The 22,830-nt window shown below is 35.3% G+C and overlaps 5 protein-coding genes across 13 annotated transcripts in view; 2 read left to right on the top strand and 3 right to left on the bottom strand.

The window, feature by feature from the left end:
* Positions 1-3,310, top strand: part of LOC120776707 (probable serine/threonine-protein kinase DDB_G0282963) — a 65,996-nt gene extending 62,686 nt beyond the window's left edge. For 6 of the 7 annotated variants that reach the window (XM_040107634.1, XM_040107642.1, XM_040107652.1 and 3 more), the window contains 5 exons: positions 23-193; positions 825-994; positions 1,100-1,213; positions 1,285-1,493; positions 2,372-3,310. In XM_040107634.1, the coding sequence (XP_039963568.1) occupies positions 23-193; positions 825-994; positions 1,100-1,213; positions 1,285-1,493; positions 2,372-2,505 (798 nt within the window). In that variant the 3' untranslated portion in view covers positions 2,506-3,310. The remainder of the gene's footprint in view (positions 1-22; positions 194-824; positions 995-1,099; positions 1,214-1,284; positions 1,494-2,371) is intronic. The other variant, XM_040107614.1, reaches the window with a different exon arrangement.
* A 1,982-nt stretch (positions 3,311-5,292) lies between these two features.
* LOC120776742 lies at positions 5,293-7,993 on the bottom strand. Its single transcript, XM_040107683.1, has 4 exons — positions 6,505-7,993; positions 6,002-6,418; positions 5,675-5,947; positions 5,293-5,613 (listed from the first exon to the last, which is right to left on the bottom strand). The coding sequence occupies exons 1-4, from the start codon at positions 7,952-7,954 to the stop codon at positions 5,393-5,395; spliced, it is 2,361 nt and encodes a 786-aa protein (XP_039963617.1). The 5' UTR covers positions 7,955-7,993; the 3' UTR covers positions 5,293-5,392.
* Positions 7,994-12,506: 4,513 nt separating this feature from the next.
* LOC120774191 (delta-1-pyrroline-5-carboxylate dehydrogenase, mitochondrial-like) lies at positions 12,507-14,998 on the bottom strand. The gene is made up of 2 exons (XM_040103624.1): positions 14,119-14,998; positions 12,507-14,011 (listed from the first exon to the last, which is right to left on the bottom strand). The coding sequence occupies exons 1-2, from the start codon at positions 14,996-14,998 to the stop codon at positions 13,104-13,106; spliced, it is 1,788 nt and encodes a 595-aa protein (XP_039959558.1). The 3' UTR covers positions 12,507-13,103.
* A 251-nt stretch (positions 14,999-15,249) lies between these two features.
* LOC120774196 (uncharacterized protein C15orf61 homolog) lies at positions 15,250-16,314 on the top strand. The gene is made up of 3 exons (XM_040103637.1): positions 15,250-15,814; positions 15,875-16,061; positions 16,130-16,314. The coding sequence occupies exons 1-3, from the start codon at positions 15,713-15,715 to the stop codon at positions 16,258-16,260; spliced, it is 420 nt and encodes a 139-aa protein (XP_039959571.1). The 5' UTR covers positions 15,250-15,712; the 3' UTR covers positions 16,261-16,314.
* A 694-nt stretch (positions 16,315-17,008) lies between these two features.
* On the bottom strand, positions 17,009-21,828 carry LOC120769697 (acyl-CoA Delta(11) desaturase-like). Of its 3 annotated transcripts, none has more exons than XM_040096835.1 (5): positions 21,721-21,828; positions 18,508-18,812; positions 18,040-18,376; positions 17,778-17,963; positions 17,009-17,694 (listed from the first exon to the last, which is right to left on the bottom strand). In XM_040096835.1, the coding sequence occupies exons 2-5, from the start codon at positions 18,803-18,805 to the stop codon at positions 17,376-17,378; spliced, it is 1,140 nt and encodes a 379-aa protein (XP_039952769.1). In that variant the 5' UTR covers positions 18,806-18,812; positions 21,721-21,828; the 3' UTR covers positions 17,009-17,375. The 3 variants fall into 3 exon arrangements, with proteins under 3 accessions (XP_039952769.1, XP_039952760.1, XP_039952777.1); XM_040096826.1 differs by lacking the exon at positions 21,721-21,828 and adding an exon at positions 21,203-21,463; XM_040096843.1 differs by lacking the exon at positions 21,721-21,828 and adding an exon at positions 19,039-19,059.
* Positions 21,829-22,830: the final 1,002 nt, after the last annotated feature.

The raw sequence follows: 22,830 nt of genomic DNA, 5'->3' as shown, positions 1-22,830 counted from the left end.
AACATTTAAAATTTATTTATAGCGCGAGAACAACTATGAGCCATATCCATTAGAACAAGTACGGCACATGGCCTATCAATTATGCTATTCAGTAAAATTTCTACACGACAATCGCTTAACACACACTGATCTCAAACCTGAAAATATTCTCTTCGTCGATTCGGAGTATACGACGCATTATAATCACAAAATTGTAAGTTATAAGGTTTGGTGTATTTGACACCTTATAATGAAGTGTGTTCAGAAAGTAATTTCGCGGGTTTTGGAGAGTCCAATTGTCAAATTTTGTTTTTGACCGTTGTATTTATTGCATAGTACTTTGCCTAGCAGCTGCTAGGGTTAGACATGTTTTTATGAGCTTGACGATTTTCGTTTGTAAAAAGAAATGGGCACAAAGGAGACGATTGAGCCAATTTGACAATTAGATTCTCCAAACTCGCGAAATTTAACAATGCCCGTTATTTTTTTAAACATAACTCATATACTTAATATACATGTGTGTTTAATTTTATATTTTCGAGTATTGAACAAGAGTTTCTACTTTTTTGGGTGGTTTGATGGGCTGTACATTTGTGCACTCCTTCCAAGAATTGTGTGAATCTTTTTCATGTCTTCGTTTGACATTAACTGCGGAGGAACAATGGTCATTAGGCAAATCGGCTTGGTTTGCTGGCTTAGTTCTGTTACTAAGTAACTTTTGTTATTCTGCATTATCGATTTCTTTGTTCGATTTTAATAAAGTAATATTGTGTACAACGCAAAGGTCGTTTGTTTAAATATAAATATATATAATATATATTTTGTATACTTTTACTTATTTTTAGAATCGCGAAGTGCGTCGTGTTAAAAATACCGATGTTCGCCTCATTGATTTCGGGTCGGCAACATTTGATCATGAGCATCATAGCACAATTGTTTCTACACGTCACTATCGTGCACCGGAGGTCATTCTTGAGTTAGGCTGGTCGCAGCCCTGTGACGTTTGGTCTATTGGGTACGTGTAAGAAGAAGCTTACATCTCAACATTTTAAGAAAATGTGTGCATGTATTTGCTTAGATTTGTTTTTTTTTAATATGAAATTACTTTCCTCTTTTATAGCTGTATTCTCTTCGAGTTGTACCTAGGCATAACACTCTTCCAAACGCACGACAATCGTGAGCACCTAGCGATGATGGAGCGCATCCTTGGCCAAATACCATATCGTATGGCACGGTAATGCAAAGCTAAACATGTTTACATATTTATTCGAACGGTCCACTTCATGAAATTCGATTAATGTATAGAAATCATTGCCATTATAGCAAAACCAAAACGAAATACTTTTATCACGGTAAGTTAGACTGGGATGAGAAGTCTTCGGCTGGGCGTTATGTGCGCGATCATTGCAAGCCACTATTCAGATATCAAATGAGTGACACGGAAGATCACTGCGAACTTTTTGATCTGATCAAGAAAATGTTGGAATACGAACCATCTCAGCGGGTGACGTTAGGTAAGTAGAAGCAAGCACCAAGTTCAGTGCGTCAAGCCTGCTCCAATGAAGATATTGTGCATAAATGTTGTTATTGTTACAGAAGTTGGTATTTATATTGCGTTGAAAAAGTGTTTGCAGGTGTTTTTGCTTCGAAAAATAAATCAGAAAAATCTGGAATAGATAAAGATCCTTTTATAGAATATTAGACCTATTTTTAGGAAGGTCAAAAATCAGACAGCTTATTTTTATAAAATGAACCGAAGAAAATTTAGGTTTCGAGTATGTAATCTACAAAATAAAACTGCGTATGGGATTTTTGAAAGCTAATGTGACGTGTAAAATTAATATAATCTTACTTGTTTAAATAATTCCTCTTGACATCTGCATAAAATAGTTTTAAAGTTTTCACTCTTTCGGAGTGTTTCAGTGTTACTTATGGTAGTAATTTCTTAGATTTTGAATTATGATTAAATATTCAATGGGTATTAAATTATTATCATTTCGTGTTGCTCAACAAGCACACGGGCCACAGGCTATTTTTGATTTGTAAGGATATGTTTGCTAATGGGAATGTAAACCGATAAAACTGAGTAGTATAAATAGATTATTGCAATACGTAAATCCATGCAATTGTAAATGAATTATAATACTCCGATATGTTCAAGTAATGTTAACCAATACTTGTTTTTATAAAAACGAATATGCTGTGAACTAGAGCGTAGGTGTGAATATTATGTATTTGAGTTGTGAAATTAAAATCTGTAAAATAGAACTAAAAGCTCGGTTTAAATTGACTTATTGGCACTGTTAGAATACAGTGGCATATAAGTAATTTTATTTATAATTCCCTGTCGACACAAGCGCTAATAAATTTCATTTGCTTTCTTCTTATCTAGGTGATGCGCTTCGCCATCCGTTCTTCGATAAGCTCCCACCGCACCAACGCGTTGGCGAAATCGGCAATATAAAACAGGCGATTTCTTCGGGCAGCAGCAGCAGCCGCGAACGTTCGCATAGTTTGTCAAGATGAGATTTGGCGCGATTTGGTTATTGTTAATTAAAATTAGAACTGCAATAGTGAACGACATAGAAGTAGGAGGAAAACATATGGACAACCGACAACAAACAGATGTAATACAATGAAATAAACGAAAAGCAAGCATTGGAATTAGGCGCGTGCCCAGCACATAACGGGTGATGACGACAACGGTGCAGCGCAACGACAACGATGCCATAGAAAACATAGCATAGGAAAAGAAAATCATCACCACACTTAGAACACCTAAACCCGATTGGTCGAAGTCCAATCATCAGCATACAACAATTTTGTAGTAACACAAGAACAGGCAGCAGAACGTAAGAGGAGAAAAGCATAAATAGTTTAAGATACAATACACAATACTAAATACTAGTAAAGCTACTTTTTATAAAAGAATCTTGGAATTTGCGATAAAGGCGCAGAAAAGTGGTTTCCACACACACACACACACACACACACACAAAAACATATACACACATTCTGCGAAAATGTCTTATTGAAACCTTTGCGACAATTAATAGATGCATTCATCATGCGTATATGATTGATTTTATATTCTTACATGCATACATACATATATATTTTGTATTTTTCACTAATTCATATTTCTGTGAGAGTTTCAATGAAATGTATTAGTGTTTTTTGGGCAAGGTGTGCAAGATATGTGTGTGTGCACAAAGCGATCACCCACAAAAAAATAACGTAAAAAAGCTAATTAGTAACTATAGCCAATATTAATTAGAAAGTTTTTTAAAGGTTTTATTTTCGTTTCTAATAAATCTAAAGTAATCATGCCTCTGTGAGTTTATTTGCTTTGCTACAACCAGCTCGATTCCTCAATCAAAGTAAAGTGTTGTATGTTATTTGTTCGAAGAAGTGGACATTTCTTGTTTTTTTCTTTTAAGAAATTCAGGATAATTTTGCAAATGAGCTAAACTTGCAACAAAGTTTGTTGGACATGTTTGACGAGCGTCTCGCGCAAATTACAGTCTTCGTGTCTTGACATGTGATTTTGTATAAAACATTATTAGATATAAATATATAGCGCAAAACATTGCTTGTCGTACAGTGTCTCATCCCGTTTACGTGGTTCCATGTTGTAATTATAATTAAGAATAACCAAATCCAGAGACGTTCGTCGCTGAAGAAAGAAAAAAGAATCCCATTTAATTTTTGTTCCCTTATATGTATGTATTGTAATGTAAATGTACATATAAATAAATGATAAAAGCTTCCGATTAAATTAAACAAGATACGAAGAGAAACGGTTGTACACATACACAATAGCGAGCTTTATTTGAGCATACCAATGAGTTAATCAAATTTTGCTTTCATTGTTTTCATTGACACTTTGCTTCTCTCTCTAACCTGTTGGTATGTGAAAACGCTGCGGCTAGTTGCGTATGTGTGCAAAAGTCTAGAAACAAGAGAGGTGACAATTATTGGATCAGACGCGCACACATCTGTGATGTGCGATTTTATATGTATACATACATATAAACGTATGTACATTTATTGATCGGTAATTTTTTTTGCTTTGCGTAAGCAAACGTCCTTAGTTTTTCAGCTGACTGCATGGGCAATTATTATGATGGCTTTCCCCTGCAGAGCCTCAAATTGAGATAATTGCATTGAGTCAGGCTTAAATTAGATCGTGCTCATGTTTTTTTTTCTTTTTTTATGGAAATAATTCACTTAAACTTAAGTTCAAAACAGAGCGTGTGTTCAATATTGGATTTTTATATAAAATATATATAAATAAATCTACTTTTATGTTAAACAAACTATCAGAACTGAGCGTACAGAGTAATCTAGTGAAATGTAATGCTAAGAAAGTAAAAAGTGTTAAAATTATCGAAAAATGAATGAATATTTAAGTAACTAGATTGCAATTAATTATAAAGCGCTTGTATTTCAAAGGGATCTTATCGAGTCAAATGTTATCATATGACATGTAAATAAACTAAAGTATAAAACTGCAAAGAATAATATAAGTCATATTAAAGAAGTTGATTTGATTGAATTTTTGTAGAAATTAAATAGCACTTTATCGAAACAATAAGGACTTATACATATATGCGAATTCCAATCCAAGCAATCTTTTGAACGCGGTAAAAATGTCAGTATATGTACATAAAGTGTCTTTTGCTTACCTTATATGCAATTTTCTAAATAGCAAAAACAAACAAAAGTGGAGCGAATCATGAGCCGTGCATCATTCAGCCAAAGGAAAGCGCAAATAACCACACTTACACATACACACTGGTCGTTTCTAATTTAGTTAGTTTGTTTGTTTGTAATTTCTACTGCTTAAAATGTAATTAAGTCATAAACAATTGATACACCGACCAAACGAAAATGTGCAACCGATCGTTCAAGTCCAAAATCTAAAATAACTACACTGTTATGTGGTAATGGCAGTAATTAATGATTAAATGACTACGTTATGGAATTCGGATGGATGTGACCAAGTACAAACATCCATATTGAATTCTATTCGATTATTTATTTCCGTTTGATTTTAGGTTTTAGCTATGTTTTAAATTCATACAAACATTGAATATTGTCCATAAACACATACACACACACACACTCAGTTAAATATACTATATAATGTACTAAATAATACGTAAAATATATATTATTACAATTTATGATTATAAAATGAAACACTATTAAAAAATAAAGAATTGACTATGAATAATTGTGTCCCTTTTATCTATTTTCGAAATGTCTTGATGTACATATGAATTCGTAATAGAAACTATCGGCAATGTAAAATGCTTGCAAAATATAACGCTGTAGTTGAATAATTTGTTAATGAATAACGGGAACGGAGAAAGGGGGAAAATGAAATAAAAGGTCGTTGCAAAGAAGCTCATCCTTTTTTGAGACCATCGCAGTCTGCTTTGGAATATTTGCTCTTTTCGAAAAGCATGTCTTTGAAATGCTGATTTCGTTTGTTTTCCATATTATAACGTCTAAAAATGTCACGCCTATTCTCCAGTGCTGTTGTAATGTCTTCACAGTCTTTTGAGGGGCCCATAATTGTCCAAGACCCAAAAATTGTATCAATTCCGCCGCAGACACGGCAATAACCTGTAAGCCAAGCTTAGCTATGAAAGCCGCATTAGTCAGTGGTCAGCAATAAAATGCATACCTATGAAGGTGGCCACTGTACTCAGTTCGCGATTTTGCGAGTAAAGATAGAAGGGGCCACCTTGTTGGTTTAGTGCGCTGCCCATAAACTTCCAACTAGTTTCAATAATATGATGAGCATGCGGTGGGATGCGTTCGCCTACATCCACGGTTAAGAGTTTATTGTTCTTCTCAGCTGTGCCTAATCGCCGATCTGCCGCTCGCGTCAAAGTAATATCGAAACGTAATCCCATTTGGTAGGAGTTCCAAGAGCCAACAACATCACATGGCATACCTTGATATGGAAATTTTCAGTTTTATAAATATAATTTGAATGACACTATTTTACCATCTGGTTCGCAGCTATCATCTATTGGTTCTGAGGGTGGTGCTTTACAAGATTGGATATATTCCAGTTTGCTTAGAACCTTGTCAAGTACACCAGCTATGCGGGCGGCCTCGACGTCACTGGATTGGTATGAAGTTGAAGATTTTCCAATTGCCTTGACAGGCAACTGATCTTCAGCTTGCGTGGGTGCCACAGTAGGTGTAATTGCAGAGGGGGGCGCTGGAGGTACGGTGGCTGGACCGGAAGCGGGAGCTATATTGGATGCAAGTGCCGGGATTCCACCGAATGGATTATCCTGAGTCATTAATGGTGCTGGCACCCCGGATTGGTCGAGTCCCACTAGGGGTAAGCCTGAGACCACAGAAACCTCGTTTAGTGAAGCTTTCTTTCCTATCGGGTTTTGGTTTAACTTATTAACTAAAACGAATAGTATTTATTATATCCGACCTGATATACAATGTTCGTGCTACATTTGTGTACATATAAAAAGTATTTACTCTTACCGCTCAAGTCTATGAATTTTTGCATTTCTTCCCCCAATTGCGGGTCCTTCTTCGCCACGTAATCCAATGGATTAGACATGGCCGCCAACTTTTTAGCCAAATCTAGCGTCGTCATATTCATTTTTGAAGCGACCGTCGCCAGCAGATTTTTGGGCGCTGTATTACTCAGAAGTCCTAAATTTGCGTCTACAGATTTAGTTAGCACAGCTGGATAAGAAGCACCGGCCGCTGTGCCGACACCGCTTGTCGTGCCTGTCATGAAGTTTAATGAGTCAGCACCGAAGATCGTCGCACCTAATTCGGTAGCACCCAGACTGCGTTTGTTCTCCTCCTTGTCTATATTGTCAATGGCTTTGTCAATCTTCAATAGAATAGTTGACCCTTCGAAATTTCCAGGCATTACTTTCGCGTCTTCCGACTGCACCGCCGCCACTAATCTCTGTAACGTTGGTGAAGTAAGATCGTATTCACTAAGTTCTCCATATGTGCGACAGATCCGCTCATTGCTCTTCTTGTACAACTCCCGAGTCAGCTCATCTAACTTTTTCTTATATTCGTCATAAAAACTCCGTTCGACAGCTTTGTCAGAATCAATCTTTTTTTGTGTCGTCTCTCGTTTGGGCGTTGTAACAGCTGGTAAACCGGAAGCACCATATTCACCTCGCTTAAGGACTTTTTCGCCATCCAGCCGAAGTTCATCACCGAGGTTATCGAGAAGTTTTTTGTATTCGTCATATAAGTTTTCTGTCACTGGTGTACGTTTTCTGCCATCGTTATGATCGGTGGAAACTACGTCCCCACTTGTACGCTTAATTGCTTTAGTTGGCTCCATAAATTCATTATTGAATTTGTCCAGGCGCCGTTTGAATTCCTCGTAAAGACAATTACTTACTGCAGACCTCTTCTTAGGTTTGTCATTTTCAATTTCGACCTGCGGTGGAGGCTGAGTAACCGCCGGCGTGTTAACATTGTTATACAATTCTCGAAAAACTTGATTTAACCGCTTTTTAAACACATCGTACAAATCACCATTGTAACCCAACTCTGATTCCTCACTTGACCGGTCGGATTGACTGGGTGACGTTGGTACAGTCGGTAATCTAAATTTGTTGGAATGAGCGAATTTTATTGGCAAGCTTATTTCATTGGCTTCCACCTCGTTTTTGTCTTGCGCCTTATTGATTTCTTTCGTCTTGGCATTCTGACTAGCTTTATCATCCAGCACTTTTTCCTCTTTTGTTTTAGATTTATTTATCAAAAAAATCTTGCCAATTGGTTTATGTTGATCTACATGTTTGGTGGTCTCATTATCTTGACTAGTTCGATGAATTTGTTTTCCTTTGTCCTCGTCCTTTTTCATCACTTGTTCCGTCTTCTTACATTTACTGGTAACCAGTATGTGAAAATGCATCAAAATGAAAATTAAGCAAGAAATTTTAATAAAATTCATTGCAACTCTATTTTCACATTTCAATATTGATTTGTTCACACCAAGTTTTCATATTTCCCTCTTCAAATAAACATGCGTATATATAATACGTATAGAATTATAAACTCCGAATTGGCTCAGATAATTTAATTTTATTTGTATTCATTTTCAACGTAAATACCTTACGTACATAATCGTCGATAGTGTACCTTAGGCGAGCCAAGGTACCGGAAATAGTTCGTTCCAAATTTGAAATCGCTGTTTGAAAACTCCACCCTCAACTTCCAAGTCTATCCCAATTACTACGAAAACTTTTTATCCTCAGTATAAAGACGCCGTCTTAAGTCTTTCAGATACACATCAGTTACATTATTGGGATCTCTAAAAATAAATACAATATTTACATGATATTTCAAATTATAGTATACGCCCTCTTTTTGATAAGTATATTAAGATTTTAATGGAGTGAGGGAAGTCACTGTCTTTTTATCCCGGTTTATTTTCTTTATTTAGCCTGCTAGATTCTTTCGCATAGTAAGATTTGAGTTTTGCGACATTTTATCTTATTCGCTTTTGGTGAATTCCCTCCAAATTCGAGTTAAATTTTCAATAACTACATTTTCGGAATCTGCCTTTTTTAAGAGCGGTATTTCGTCGAGTACATGTAGGTATAATAGTTCATCATGATGTATAGCGTCTTTAATATATATTAATATATGTATATATATATAAATGTGGACTTAAGGTGTCTCGTTCATATATTAATACGATGGGTGCATACTTTTCAAATTTCTCATTCAACCATCTTTTCGTGGTTTCATGTTTTAGTAAATCTATGTGTTACGCTGTAAGTGATGGATTTTTTTCGGAAATATTTTAAAATATTGTTTACAATAGGCTCCGCCGACAAAGTCAGATTTTGATTGGTACTCTGGAAATTAGAGCTTTGTATGGTTTTATAAAGGTTATCCAGTAAGAAGCGTTCTTGTCCAAAATTTTCCTCGATGTCTGGCATCCAGTTCAAGACGGGATTGCAATTGAAATCAAACATATCAGCCGGGGTAATCACAAAATCCATCATTGTTTTCTTAATAAGTAAACAAAAGACGGTGCATTCATTAATATTTTATCTATCCATCTAGCAGGATATATACATATTTGAAATATGTGTTCTTTTATTGATAAACAGTATTGTTAAAAACTGTACCAAAAGCTTGTTTACCTTCTTGAGGCGTTTCACTAAATCGGATGAAGGCTCTTTGGGGCAAATCTACAATTCCGCTTGTATATGACTGAATCTTTTCTGCAGTGGCGATGCACTCATCATAATGCCGCAATGGAAAGATTCTTTTGACATGGGGAACATCAACTGTAAGTCAACACTAACACTACTGGCGCTGTGGCCGAATAGTGTTACTGAATTAGGGTCTCCACCGAAGTTAATAAGATGAGTCTGGTCGGATATGGTTTGGGGTTTAAAGGTATCTTTCCCAAAAGAAGTGTTCACCCAGTATCTTGCCCAAAGAAGTTTTCATTTGAATTGCAATAGCACTTTCTAATGCGGTTACACGAAGGAAATGGAAATTATTTTCATTTCGAACTGTTAGTGCTGATTTACGACCAAAGCGCGCCTTGTCGAGTTATTTCCAGATATGTGACCTCACGAGTGACTGTGACTGCGATTGCGGGAAATGTACTTACTCATCTACTATTTTTTTTATAGGAAACGATGCTTTTGCAGTGGAGATTTTTAAGTCTCGATGGGAGTCGTCATTTCTACTAAAAAAAAAGGTATAGCCATTATTATACGAAGAACTTTATTATGAAAGGCTTGAATATCATTAAAATTCCAATCGACTAAGCTCCCCGAGATTTGAATTCCATACGACCAGTTAGATGTGAGTATAGCTTTATATATGAATAAATTGTTCTTCAAACTGAGACTCTATTGTACTCAAACCTTACCTTCGTAAAACACGTAGAATATAAATTTCAAAACTTTAAAATGATCCAAAGGTGAATGGAAAGGGTTATTCGGGACGAGAATCACAAAGCATATTGTGGTATTTTGTTCGACTTTGACCAAATAGCAACGGCGCTAACTGTCCCAGACATTGTGCACACCAGTTGCAGAACAGATCTGTAAAATTTACTTTCTAACATAGTGTAGTTAAGGCCGTACGAAGAGGGTACTTAAGATACAGTTCTGTGTAAGCTTTGAACGGACTCGATTTCCTGCAGGTTATGCATGCAATAACCTACATATTAGACATTTTCTAAGTAATGGAAATGGATTCATGTGGGTATCTCATTTTCGACATTTTTCCTACTAAACATCAGTATTTAGCTGCCTAGTGCAGTAATCTTAATCTAGTAGCTCTATTTTGCTTCTCTCTAAAATTTGAATTTGGCAAACCGTAAAACCATACCAATAATATTTACCTAACTTCTGTATATTGCCCAGAATTCCTTGTGTAAATTGATGTATTTCATGCGCTAAAAATATATCATGCCTGGGATACAAGCACGAGATAACTTCCTATTCATCTCCTTGCAAAGAGGACTCTATGAACAACCACCTATACGAAAACCGACCCCGTCGAAACCACATGGGGCCTGCCGTAAGATGATGTCGACGGCGAAGCTTTATTTAATCTTAAATCGGACCTAGGCAATCGCTGTACAATTTATATCTTTATATAAATTACCATATATATAATATATCTTTATATACATATGATATATGTATATTACAACAAAACTGTCAAATGTTTGCGAAATTATGTTTTTGTTGTTATTAATCAATACCAAATAATTGCATCTTTATCTTACACAATTAGAATAAACGTTTTATTCCTGTCTTCTCATCTCCTTCTATACGTATACACACACACGCACTACCTAAGTGGCAATCAGACAAGAAAATCCAATGTTAAATTGTCCAAGGTTTTTTTTATATAATTCAATGAAGCCCATGATTTTTAATCTTCAAGGAACTGAGATTGTATACATCGTCCCCTCAATATAACAATAGCGTATGTGCTCATACGCCATTATTTTTTTATTGCATATATAGAATCTCCATCATTGATTCTATGTCTGGTCAAAATTTCGTCAAATTCTACTTCCACAAAGTGGGTCAAAATGTCATTGGAAAAAATGGTGTATAATTTCATGTTCAAAAGTTTCCTTCAATAAGTGTATAAGCTCATATGCGCTATTTTGCTTGAAATTGCTACTGCAAAGTTGTTAAAAGAATAGTAGTGTATGCGCATTATACTCCATTTTAGCCTGTAGAAATAAATACAATTTATCAAAACTTTAACTCATAAAATAGCTTATAATAATATTCACTATTGTTTGAGAAATAGTTTTATTCCGACCATTTCTATACTCCACATAAGCTGTTTTATTTTCAATACAAATTCGAAAGTTTTATCAGAAATTTACAAGAGTAGTAGCCTATGCGATTTTTACGTTGTTTTGACTACATGAATGCCAAGGAAATATTGTAGTCATTTGAAATTTCAGCTTGCAAATTCATTTCGCAGAGAAAGTTTGTTCATTAAAAATATGGATTTTAAACATCTGAGTGAGTATCGTCTTTTATATAATGTAAGTGAAGTAAGTAAGGTAAATATCAACAGGCTGTGACACACGAAACCACCAGTCGTTGTGGAAATTGCTCCAAAGACAGATGAGTTTGATTTCGCTGTGGGATTGCCGGACATAGAGATACCTCAAAAAGAAGTGTTCAACTTTTCGTTTAGTGGCAAATACAATAAAAAGCTGCCAATTTGTAATCGAAAGCTGCATGATCTTCAAAATTTGTGCAAAAAGGGTGTAATTCCTCGTGGCTCGCAGTCATTTTTTTTTAACTTACGAGGTGGAAACAAGCGAAATTGTTTAGATGAGCCAGATGTAGCAGAGGAAGAGAATGAAGACGAATGAATTTCTAGTTATTTTTGATTCACGCAATGTATACCTTCATTTGTCACAATTTTTGGTTTATAATAACCCAAATTGGAAAGTAATGAATAAATGCCACTGAATTAACAAAACTATGAATTAATTACTGTTTTATAATGTTACAAAATGATATTTTTGAGATCAAATATTTTAATAAAAATACCGTAAAATTATTGAATAAAACAGCGTATACCATACAAAATAAAATAGTGTATCAGATACATCATACGAATTCCTTAAAAAATAAAATGGTCTATATGGAGGACTTGCGCCTTGAATAACATAATTATGGCCTTAAAGGATGCGTAGAATAAAAAAACTTGGTAAATTTAAAGACAAGAAACGGTATAAAGTTCTCATCGAAAAATCCACTATGAAGAATTTTTATTTACCGCGATATTGAGGTTTTAATAGACATCTAATTTGACAAAAACTTTAAACACGATTTTCTCAAAACCCAAAAAAAATTATACGCTATTGTTATATTGAGGGGACGACATATTGTATAATTTTTCGTAGCAAAAATGCCGATAAATTCCCACATTTTTTTTTTAATTCCCACATTGATTTTTAAACACTTTCCAATAATAACACATGTGCGAAATTTAAATGTATATTTTTCTTTATTAAAAATATTTCAGTATTGTCCAATTAGAAGTTCGCTATATATAGAAACATGTCAAAATAATATATTTATCAGCATTTGCATTCTGCGGCTCCACTCCTTAGACGCGCTTATGACTAGTATTGACCCCTAAACATTTAATACAAATAGAAATATAAATAAAACCACAAGCAAATGATTATCGCAGGTCTGTGTTGTTTTTATTGTACACAAGTATGGGTATGTAATAAAGTCCCACAAACGCACCAGAATATAAAAAAATATTGATAACAAATAGGGGGCTTGGCTACTGGTGAACGTGACCCATGTTCGATGGCATTCTACATTCAACTCGCTGAAGTAATTAGCTAAGCATATATGTATGTATGTACGTTAATTGTTCGTTAAAGAGATTCTAATACACATTGAGTAAATTGTAATTTATAATTGCTTAATACATTCAATATATTTGTAATATTCCAGTATTCATGGAATAAAATAAATGATTATTAACCACAAAATATTTATATATTTTTAGTTTTTAACTGCCATTCGAGATTCGCTTAGTTTCATTTAAAGAGAAATATCATCAGTTATTTAATTAGTCGTTTTGTTCATATAAGGATAGTATATATCTGGTATTGGTACGAAGGTCTCTTTTACAGCTTGCAATGAAGCGAAACGCATCAGATAAAATGGGCAACCTGCTTTATCGTTAGTGCCGGACTGGCGCGCCCCACCGAAAGGCTGTTGCCCAACGACAGCTCCTGTGGATTTATCATTAATGTAAAAATTGCCAGCAGCATCTTTAAACTCATTTAAAGCTTGTTTTAAAAACGGCTCATCTGTAGCAAAAACGCTGCCAGTTAACGCATACTGAGTTGTATTTCTAACCAAATCTAAGGCCTTATCTAAATCGTTGTCTTTATAAACATACACCGATAATACTGGTCCAAATATTTCATCTGTTATTACACGCTTATTAGGATTTTTCACCTGTACAATAGTTGGTTCCACGAAGAAGCCTTTCAAATTGGACAAATTTCCACCTGTCAATATAGTGCAGTCGGGATCCTCTTTGGCTTCATTAATAAAACCAAGAATACGTTGAAATGAGTTTTCATCAATAACCGCCGAGTAGAAACTGTCCACTTCACGAACATCGCCTACTTTCAAATTCTTAGTCTTCTTAATGAGTGGTCCTTTAAATTGGGACTCCCAAAGCGATTCTGGTACATATAATCGAGAACATGCGGAGCACTTCTGTCCGCCATATTCGAAAGCAGAGCGAATAGTTTGCGCAACTGCGGTCTCCACATTCGCTGATGGATGAATGAAGTGGAAATTCTTACCTCCACATTCACCTATTAAACGTGGATAGTTTTTATACTGATCAATTTTATTACCCACCAGTTTCCAAAGGGTTTTGAAGGTCGCTGTGGAACCAGTAAAATTGATACCAGCCAAATCGGGGGAATTAGTAATCGCATCACCGAAATTTTTGCCTATCGAATATAATATAAATATTTTATACACATAGTTACAAATATCTACAAGTATGCATACATATGCAGCTAAATTAATATATATTAGTTTTAAAAGGGTTAATTACCAATAGCAGGAACAAAGTTTACTACTCCATCAGGTAAACCGGCTTCCCTCATTATTTTGAATACCGTCCAGTTGGAGAGCATCGCCGTGTCTGAAGGCTTCCATAACACACTACAGCCCATCAAAGCAGGTGTAAACGCTAAATTACCACCGATTGCGGTAAAATTAAATGGTGTTATTGCTGCAACAAATCCCTCTAAGCCCCGAATGCGTAAATGGTTTTTGGTTATGCCTGGCTGAGGACTTAGAGGTTGTTCCATGGCCAAATTTTTCAAGTAACCGGCATTCATTCTGGTAAAATCGATCAATTCAGCACCAGAATCAATTTCAGCCTGTATTACTGTTTTTGATTGCCCCAACATTGTAGTGGCTAACAATTCAGCACGATATTTTTTGGCCATAAGATCAGCAGCCCGTTCCCAAATTTCAATACGTTTTTTAAGAGGGGTTTTATCCCACTCCTTTTGTTTCTGCACTGAGACACGTATAGCTTCTTCTATAGTAGCATTGTCAGCATAATAATATTTTGCAAGCTTGTGATTCTTGTTATGTGGCATAACTTGGAACGTCTCTTGTCCCTCTCTTATCTCTTTACCGTTTATAACAATCGGTATATCTTCACAATTATTTTCATAATGTTTAAGGGCTTTCTGCAAATCTTTGATTTCATTAGACCCGGGCAGATATTGCGGAATTGGTTCATTATATATACGAATATCTTGAAATTTCTCTGTTTGTAAAACAGAATTGGTTAATTTGGCATCGGAAATTTCCGCCTGCTTGGCCTGGCTAGATGAGGCACGCAAAGAGACTTTTAATGCATTTTCAACATTTAATTGAACAGCAGAACGCCTGGCTGAAACCCACAGTCTGGGCCACATTTTTAAAATGCTGTCTGTAATATTATAATACCAAAAAATAAGTTTTACTGGAAACTATTCGTCTTGATTATTATCACGTAATCTGTGGAGCAATCACTACACCATAAAAAATATATGACTAGCCAATTAAGAATGATATGTATCTACTATTCTCACTATTCTCTTAATCATCCCCAGAAAATTCCTACTATGAAAATACGAATAAAAAGTGTCAGACGTTGGCAACACTTCGCTAAACAGCTGTCTGATACTCAGTGCTGTGTAATTACATTTCTAAAATGCAAAATTTACATTTCCTTTGATACATTTGTTATTATTTGCCAGAGGACAATAGACAAAGGAAAAAAATATTTGTGGTGCTAAAATCAATTAAACAATATTATAAATAGTGTATGATTGAATAGAGACGAACAAATGTCGTTGATAACATTCATCAACGGGTTTCTGTTGCATCTTTTATATACTTTCATCATCACTGTCATCAGCTGTTCCAAGGTCACATATTTTTATATTCTATAAAACTTGTGAAAAATCAATCATACGTTGAGGGATAAAAACAAACATTCAATATATATGTGATTAAAGTTTTTTGCCAAGGCGGGTTATCGGGTTTGGGATGTCACGTGGCATCCAAAACCGGTCTTTGGTAAATAAAACATATCGTTAACCAAATAAATGTGATTAAAAGTGACGTACTCGAAAAGCTTTTCCAATATGCGTCTTTCTGCTAATTTGATGAAACCAAAAGCTTCAGAAATCTTAACCGCTTATCTTAAACAATGTAACGAACCACCGTGGACGTCATATTTTGTGAAGGCAAATGGAGCATAAAGTAAAAAAGAAATTTAACTTACGCACCTATTTGTATGAATTTAGTTCAGGGATGTTGAGAACGATCAGCGCGGTAGGTCACACTTTAATTGGACTCTTGATTCTGGAGCAAATTATCATATACTCCGTACTGGATGCTACCCTTATATGAAATATCACTGCAGTAAACGGGCAATTCAAGATCTTTCCATGGAAGATAAGTTTTTCCGATTTTTGAAAGTAATAAATTTGGGTAAATACAATTATTTCAAATTTATTTTATTTCTGGGTATTCTTTTATAAGTATTTATATAACTGCAGGACTGCCAATGCTATTTTATGGGCTTGCTGCGATACATCTTATATCTCATACGGAACTTGTTCATTTACCAAATGGTGATCGAGTCCCTATATACTTTCTTTATGCAGAAGATAAGGGTTCTATGCACTAATTATGATACGATATTGAAACAGTTTTACATAATAAAATGAGTTGAAACTCCATATTTAATGTTCTTTTAATATATTAGTTAAACTTTTCAGCGATGAGTCATGTCTTCACTTTCACTATTTTAAGATGGTTTCAGAAATTTTAAACTCGTTTTTCTAAAAATGTTTTTTCCAATTGTCGAAACAAATAAAATTTGCTCAGGAAAAATTGGACAATTCAAATCTTTTTATGACTAGTTTATTACGAATTTATTGACTAATTTTTCTATTCAAATGTCCCGGCAGGCACGATTTTTCTAATATTGTCTACAAAATGAACCGAAATTTTTTTGTAAATGGCCAATATGGATTAATTTGATAAAAAAAAGCAAAAAATCCTCATTTTTTTTCAGCCAAAAGTTTCCTGAAAGCTTCTAAACCCTGAAGAGTAAATTAGGCTATTGGTTGGGTTATTTATTTATAGGCCACCTACCAGTGTGTGAGAAGTACGGACTAAGCTTACATAAATTCCTGAATCCTTGGTGATGACGGTCACCGATGATGTTAGTTGACAAAACTTCAAACCTTCATCCCTTCATAAAATATTTCGCTATTTAGACTTTTACCACTGTTTTCTAACGTCACATTCTTAAATATTTTACAAGGTCTCCCATGCTTCCTTCTTACAAACATCGTGGCAAACTTAATATACCCTGTTCAGGGTATAAAGATATATAATATTTTTCTCTATTTAAGAGTAAACAAGATTGGTTTCTATTTTCATAAGTAGTATTTTATTCAAGGGGTTATACATTTAATCCTATTGCATAAATATGTATATGTAGAGTATGAATCAATGAATGCATGCATGTACAAAATTACTGATTTCAATTAATAATTACAGGAGCGATGAATGGTCAACCGCATCATATTCGTATGTATCTACATACATTTCACAATACAGCTATATACATTATATCATATATTTATGTGTTTTATAAATTATCTTAATTTATCCATTTAGCTAAATTGCTTCTTTTAGATTCGCTTTGCACAAATTATAAATTTAGTGTAAATGATAAGACACATTGTGAAATTCAGACAAGTTGGGTTCAATATGTATTAAAATTAAAATTAATTACTCCTGCTTCTTATTAATTGTAATAATGCCTTGTTGGTCCTCTTTGGTAATATCACTGTCGCCATAGCCCCAAAGCTCGTGTGAACCATCACCAGTACGTTTCACCCGTTTCTCAATGATGTCGGCGGATACGGTCTTCAAATCATATGCCCAACCAATTTTAGCGAAGAAATCGATGAAAGCAGTGGTTAAATTCAGAGAATAGTTGCCCCATTCTGCTGTTTTGTAGTCCCATGGGAAGACATGGTGATAGTTGTGCCAACCCTCACCAAATGCAAATGCTGAAACAGATGGGCATTGCGAAGGATTGATGTTTCTACATAGGCAAAAATAAAAATAGAAAACGTAGAGTCCAAGTTAAGTGAGGTCGTAATGCATGGGAATTATAATTGTACACACTTATCATATGGACGACCTCCAAATTTGTGCGCAGCACTATTCACACACCAAGTGACGTTCAACAAGAAACACCAACGGAACATGGTTGCAACAAACCAGGAATTGATGAATGTCTCATTCCAGAAGTACATGGGTATAACGGTTGGGAGAATAAAGCACGCCAAAGGCATGAGTATATTGTAGTGTCTGATGAAATAATATAAAGGCAATTGTGTTGAAAATTCTATATATAGTTGATGTTAAAAAATACCGTTAGACTTACTTCAACTGCCACATGAGAATACGATCAGCGTGCAAATCGGTCAAATCTAAGCTTTTGCCTTTAGCAATAACGTCAGGATGTTTCTTGCATAACAACCAACCGATGTGGGAGAAAAAGAAGCCTCGTGTAGCATTATGGGGATCTGCATCGGTTTCGGAAAACTTGTGATGCACACGGTGGTCACGTGCCCAGTGGAAGGCGGCATCTTGGAAAGCACACGTATTGAAAGCAATCAGTATAGCTCTTAAAGGCCACTTAGCCTTATAAGAGCGGTGAGCCCAAAGGCGATGAGCTCCTGCTGTGATACCCAATACACCAATGGAATAGAGATAGATGGCTGAAAAGTGATAAAATTATGATAATATTAATTATAAAAGCAGCAAAAATACAAACATATTTGAATATACGATTTTAAACGACTAATGAAATAGCATTTTCGATGTGTAGAAGCTAATTAGAAATACTCACAGAAAAACACAGTCGGCCACTTCGCCGAAGTAAAGAATAACCAAGCACCGTAAAGTGCAGCAATGTGCAAGTACCCAAAGATAATTATATTTCGCCAAACCAGTTTAAGCTTGCGTTTTTCTGCACGTTTTCGTTGAAGCACATCAATGTTCAAGGCTCCATCAGCCGTGTCGGCATCGTATTCAAATAGAACTCCGGTTTCTTTGGAAGCTCCTAAATTGTTTTTGGTTACATCATTCTTTTGTCCCGTTAGGGCATCCAGAGAATTGTGATTTATTGCTGCTGCATTTGGTGGCATGATTAATCTAGAAATATAAACACGAATTTATAAAAAATATTTGAAATTAGCCTTCAGCATTCATAGAACATCGTGGATTATAGTGGAAATAATTGTCATATTTTTGTTTGGCATCGGCGTATGTACCACACATATCATATACAAATATCATTACACAAATTTTGATTACTACTACAACAACAATAGCAACAACCAGTGATTTTGTAGTCAATTTATTAATTTCATTCGCTAACATCCAATAGAAAACCCTTCTACAGAAAAAATTGAACTTTATTGGAAGTCTGGTAATCGGGAAGGAAAAAACAAATCAATACTATTTGTTGACTTCCGTTTATGTACTGCTGAAAAAACTTCTGTTTTTACACTTAAATTTATTCTCAAGTAACTGTAAGCAAATGCAAATACTTAGTAACTAAAACTTGTCCAAAATGAAATCTTAACAAGTCATAAGCCCGATAAAAAAAAAAAAGATGAAAAAGAAATTCGATGAACGTACTTTTTCTGTCATTGCTGCTTAAACACTCATATAATCCACGCACCGGTAATTATATAGTGCATCTTTTCATCCTCACAATTTTAATTAGCCAGTAGAGTACTACATACATATGTATAAGTATATGTATGTACATGCACTCGTGCATGAACGAACTCAGAGCCGCGCCATATATACGTTTGTGTGCAGGTATGTTCATATGTCTGTGTAAGAGTTTATCAGGGGAAAACAGATTTGAGTGTAAAGTCTCGGCAACTGTGATGATCGTGTGGTCCAGTGACATTTATTTGACTTTTTATAAACGTTTCTGACAAAGCAAATAATTAAAACCAAAATCACTCCACTAAAATGGCAGTAAATCATATTCAGATCAAAGGTTGTAATTAGCCGCTGTTAAAAGCATACATATTGAATATGATTATGCACATACAATACACATGTTAAAGTCCACACCGATCATTAAGTGGAAGCGTGCTTGGAGTCACTAAACCTGTGAAATGGTGAATCATTCAACGGAAAGCCGTGGTTAATAAATATTAGTATTATAACTAATAAGTCTTCATTGTAATTATTCATATAATTACAACAACGCAGCATGTGTTTAAATCGTTTCATGGGCGATTTTCTTTAAAATACATACATATGTACAATGTACAGTCCATACATACTTATGTATGTACATATGTATGCGATTATGTACCATATGCGTAGGTAAGTGTAAAATAAGTATTCGTCAAAATCAGTTATATTGGAAATGCTCCTCAATTTAAATGCAGAGGAAAGGAATTTTCATCTCGATCGTCATTACCCAATTAGCGCCGAATATTTAGGAGAGCTTTTCACCTGATTCAGGGATGACTTAAACAAAGTTTAATAGTCTTCTAACTGTATGTAACTTACAGATACGGACCTTTGAGTGCGAGGACTTTTACAGAAAATATACATAACTTCTGATGAACAGAATGATTTCACGTATGATAACGTATGTATGTATGTATTTAAGTATGTCGTTCCTCTCTAATGAATGTGTGAATGTCCCCAATGTGTACAATATGCACTTTTCAAACCACACTTTTCGGTGAATTTTTACATACTTACGTACATATTTATATGTACATATGCTTGAGTGTGTGCAAATGTGCTCCCATATTTCGTATCAAGTTGGACTGTACATTCTCAGAGCAACTGTCCGATTAGTTAACCCATGCACTAAACTTGGTATTGATGGCACAGTGACAATATGTGTGTAACTGTCATTCACGTGTGCTCTCGCTCCAACTTTGAAACGTGTACCGACTTCGCGACATTACTGGCATGTGCACAAGTACGTCCAAGTTATTACGTGGTATATGATTCGTATTATGCCTTGAAATTAGTTTCTCAGTTTGTAAGACCTACATAGATTATTTTCTAATCTTCCTTCAGGCGCTTGTGATGTCAGATTGCTTCGTTGTCTTTTACAACGAACAAAGTTGGGCCACGTAATATAAAATAGTCCAATATTTCTTACATACAATGCACATGCAAGTATCAGCTGTGAGTAAGTATGGAAAGTTGTGCTATCTCTCGGCGGTTACACATACATACATACTTATGTATGTATCTTCATTTGTACTTAGTGGACAGGAAGACGCGGCGTGTTATTCAATCGATATGCCCAATTGTTAGTGCAGACATGAAGGCAAATGGTCGCAGTAATAATTCGCACATGTCTGTATTGTAGTATGGTACGTACATATTTATGTATGTGTGTGTCAAGTGTGTCTGTATAATCTTCGTAGGTATGTATGAGACATTTGTGTTGCAAATAATTTTTCACTTAAAAAATAAAGCGCAATTTCTCTATTTAACACTGTATTAAAATTGGAAGTTCGCAAAAAGTGGAAATGAATCAAGTTTCTTACCGTTACTCGACTTTTCGCTATTTTACGAAACTAAAAGAATATGAAATCGGATTTTTACTTGGCACGTCGACCGCTTGGTGCTAACTTCTTCGAGTTGTGTCTCTACTAACAACTATGTATGTAAATAACACAAACGTTTATAAAAATAAATAAAAACCGAATATCGCCAGTATCACACGTTCTACATGAATGTGGGTTAAACGAAATCTCTCACTTTCGCGACCGCTTTGTTTGACGGTTCCCGGCAAAGTGCGAACTGTGCTCACAACAAGTTAGCTACACACTTTTTAGATGCTCTTCGGTCGCATCGCCTCGGCCAGCGATCGTGGAACCCGTTTGCGTCTAGAATTATTTTATTTTGCCAAATTTTTACACTTCTGCACACCCTTATCTATCACCTGCACCTTTACGCCCGATTATACTTGTCTGCTTGCTTTACTTGCGAAAAGTTGCTCAAAGCCAATAACGTATATACATATGTATATATGTATGTATGTATGTTATGTATATTTCCTTACCTCTGCTCTCACTACTGTTGCCGATGTAGTACTGCTTTTGCTGTTCCTTGTATGTAGTTGACAGTGATAGTATTTAATGGACACTCACTGGGTGTCGGAGATGTGTCCAGTGCATTTATAGTAAAAGTTAGAACGAAAGCTTTTCCCCCTTATTATTATTTTATTTTTTTGCTTCAGCTGAACTTCGAGCTATGAGGAAGCGATTTGTTTAGTAAACCCTCGGGAGAAAATGAAGTAAAATAAATACATACGTGCCTGCTTCTGGGAATCCGCATGCATATGGATAGTTCTCAATAACAATATAATATCTTATTCCAAATATAACAGCTTTATAATGATAGACGAAGCTTTTGAGCTTTTGCTGTTTGCAAAACTTCTATCTGAAGGCTCAGCATTTACTACCCTTGGACTCTGACATCTGACCTTTTTATACTCTCGCAACAATGTTGCTAAGGAGAGTATTATAGTTTTGTTCACATAACGGTTGTTTGTAAGTCCTAAAACTAAAAGAGTCAGATATAGGGTTATGTATACCAAAGTGATCAGGGTGACAAGTAGAGTCGAAATCCGGATGTCTGTCTGTCCGTCCGTCCGTCTGTCCGTTCGTCCGTGCAAGCTGTAACTTGAGTAAAAATTGAGATATCATGATGAAACTTGGTACACGTATTCCTTGGCTCTATAAGAAGGTTAAGTTCGAAGATGGGCAAAATCGGCCCACTGCCCCGCCCACAAAATGGCGGAAACCGAAAACCTATAAAGTGTCATAACTAAGCCATAAATAAAGATATTAAAGTGAAATTTGGCACAAAGGATCGCATTAGGGAGAGGCATATTCGGACGTAATTTTTTTGGAAAAGTGGGCGTGGCCCCGCCCCTACTATGTTTTTTGTACATATCTCGGAAACTACTATAGCTATGTCAACCAAACTCTACAGAGTCGTTTTTTTCAGGCATTTCCATACACAGTTTAAAAATGGAAGAAATCGGATAATAACCACGCCCACCTCCCATACAAAGGTTATGTTGAAAATCACTAAAAGTGCGTTAATCGACTAAAAAAAAACGTCAGAAACACTAAATTTTACGGAAGAAATTGCAGAAGGAAGCTGC

Source organism: Bactrocera tryoni, chromosome 1 (genome assembly GCF_016617805.1).
Source record: "Bactrocera tryoni isolate S06 chromosome 1, CSIRO_BtryS06_freeze2, whole genome shotgun sequence".
NCBI lineage: Eukaryota > Metazoa > Arthropoda > Insecta > Diptera > Tephritidae > Bactrocera > Bactrocera tryoni.
Note: the sequence above shows the minus strand (reverse complement) of the source record. Positions and strands in the feature narration are given on the sequence as shown.

Excerpts from the sequence above, each read along its gene's own strand:
- LOC120774196 (XM_040103637.1), top strand. The coding sequence starts at position 15,713 with ATGCGTCTTTCTGCTAATTTGATGAAACCAAAAGCTTCAGAAATCTTA. Across the intron at positions 15,815-15,874 it reads GGACGTCATATTTTGTGAAG|TTCAGGGATGTTGAGAACGA; the intron begins GCAAATGGAGCA and ends GTATGAATTTAG. Across the intron at positions 16,062-16,129 it reads TTTGAAAGTAATAAATTTGG|GACTGCCAATGCTATTTTAT; the intron begins GTAAATACAATT and ends ATATAACTGCAG.
- LOC120774191 (XM_040103624.1), bottom strand. The coding sequence starts at position 14,998 with ATGTGGCCCAGACTGTGGGTTTCAGCCAGGCGTTCTGCTGTTCAATTA. Across the intron at positions 14,012-14,118 it reads AAACTTTGTTCCTGCTATTG|GCAAAAATTTCGGTGATGCG; the intron begins GTAATTAACCCT and ends TATATTCGATAG.
- LOC120776742 (XM_040107683.1), bottom strand. The coding sequence starts at position 7,954 with ATGAATTTTATTAAAATTTCTTGCTTAATTTTCATTTTGATGCATTTT. Across the intron at positions 6,419-6,504 it reads AAAATTCATAGACTTGAGCG|TTAATAAGTTAAACCAAAAC; the intron begins GTAAGAGTAAAT and ends TATTCGTTTTAG. Across the intron at positions 5,948-6,001 it reads TGATAGCTGCGAACCAGATG|GTATGCCATGTGATGTTGTT; the intron begins GTAAAATAGTGT and ends TTCCATATCAAG.
- LOC120769697 (XM_040096835.1), bottom strand. The coding sequence starts at position 18,805 with ATGCCACCAAATGCAGCAGCAATAAATCACAATTCTCTGGATGCCCTA. Across the intron at positions 18,377-18,507 it reads GTGGCCGACTGTGTTTTTCT|CCATCTATCTCTATTCCATT; the intron begins GTGAGTATTTCT and ends ATCACTTTTCAG. Across the intron at positions 17,964-18,039 it reads ATTCTCATGTGGCAGTTGAA|ACACTACAATATACTCATGC; the intron begins GTAAGTCTAACG and ends TTATTTCATCAG.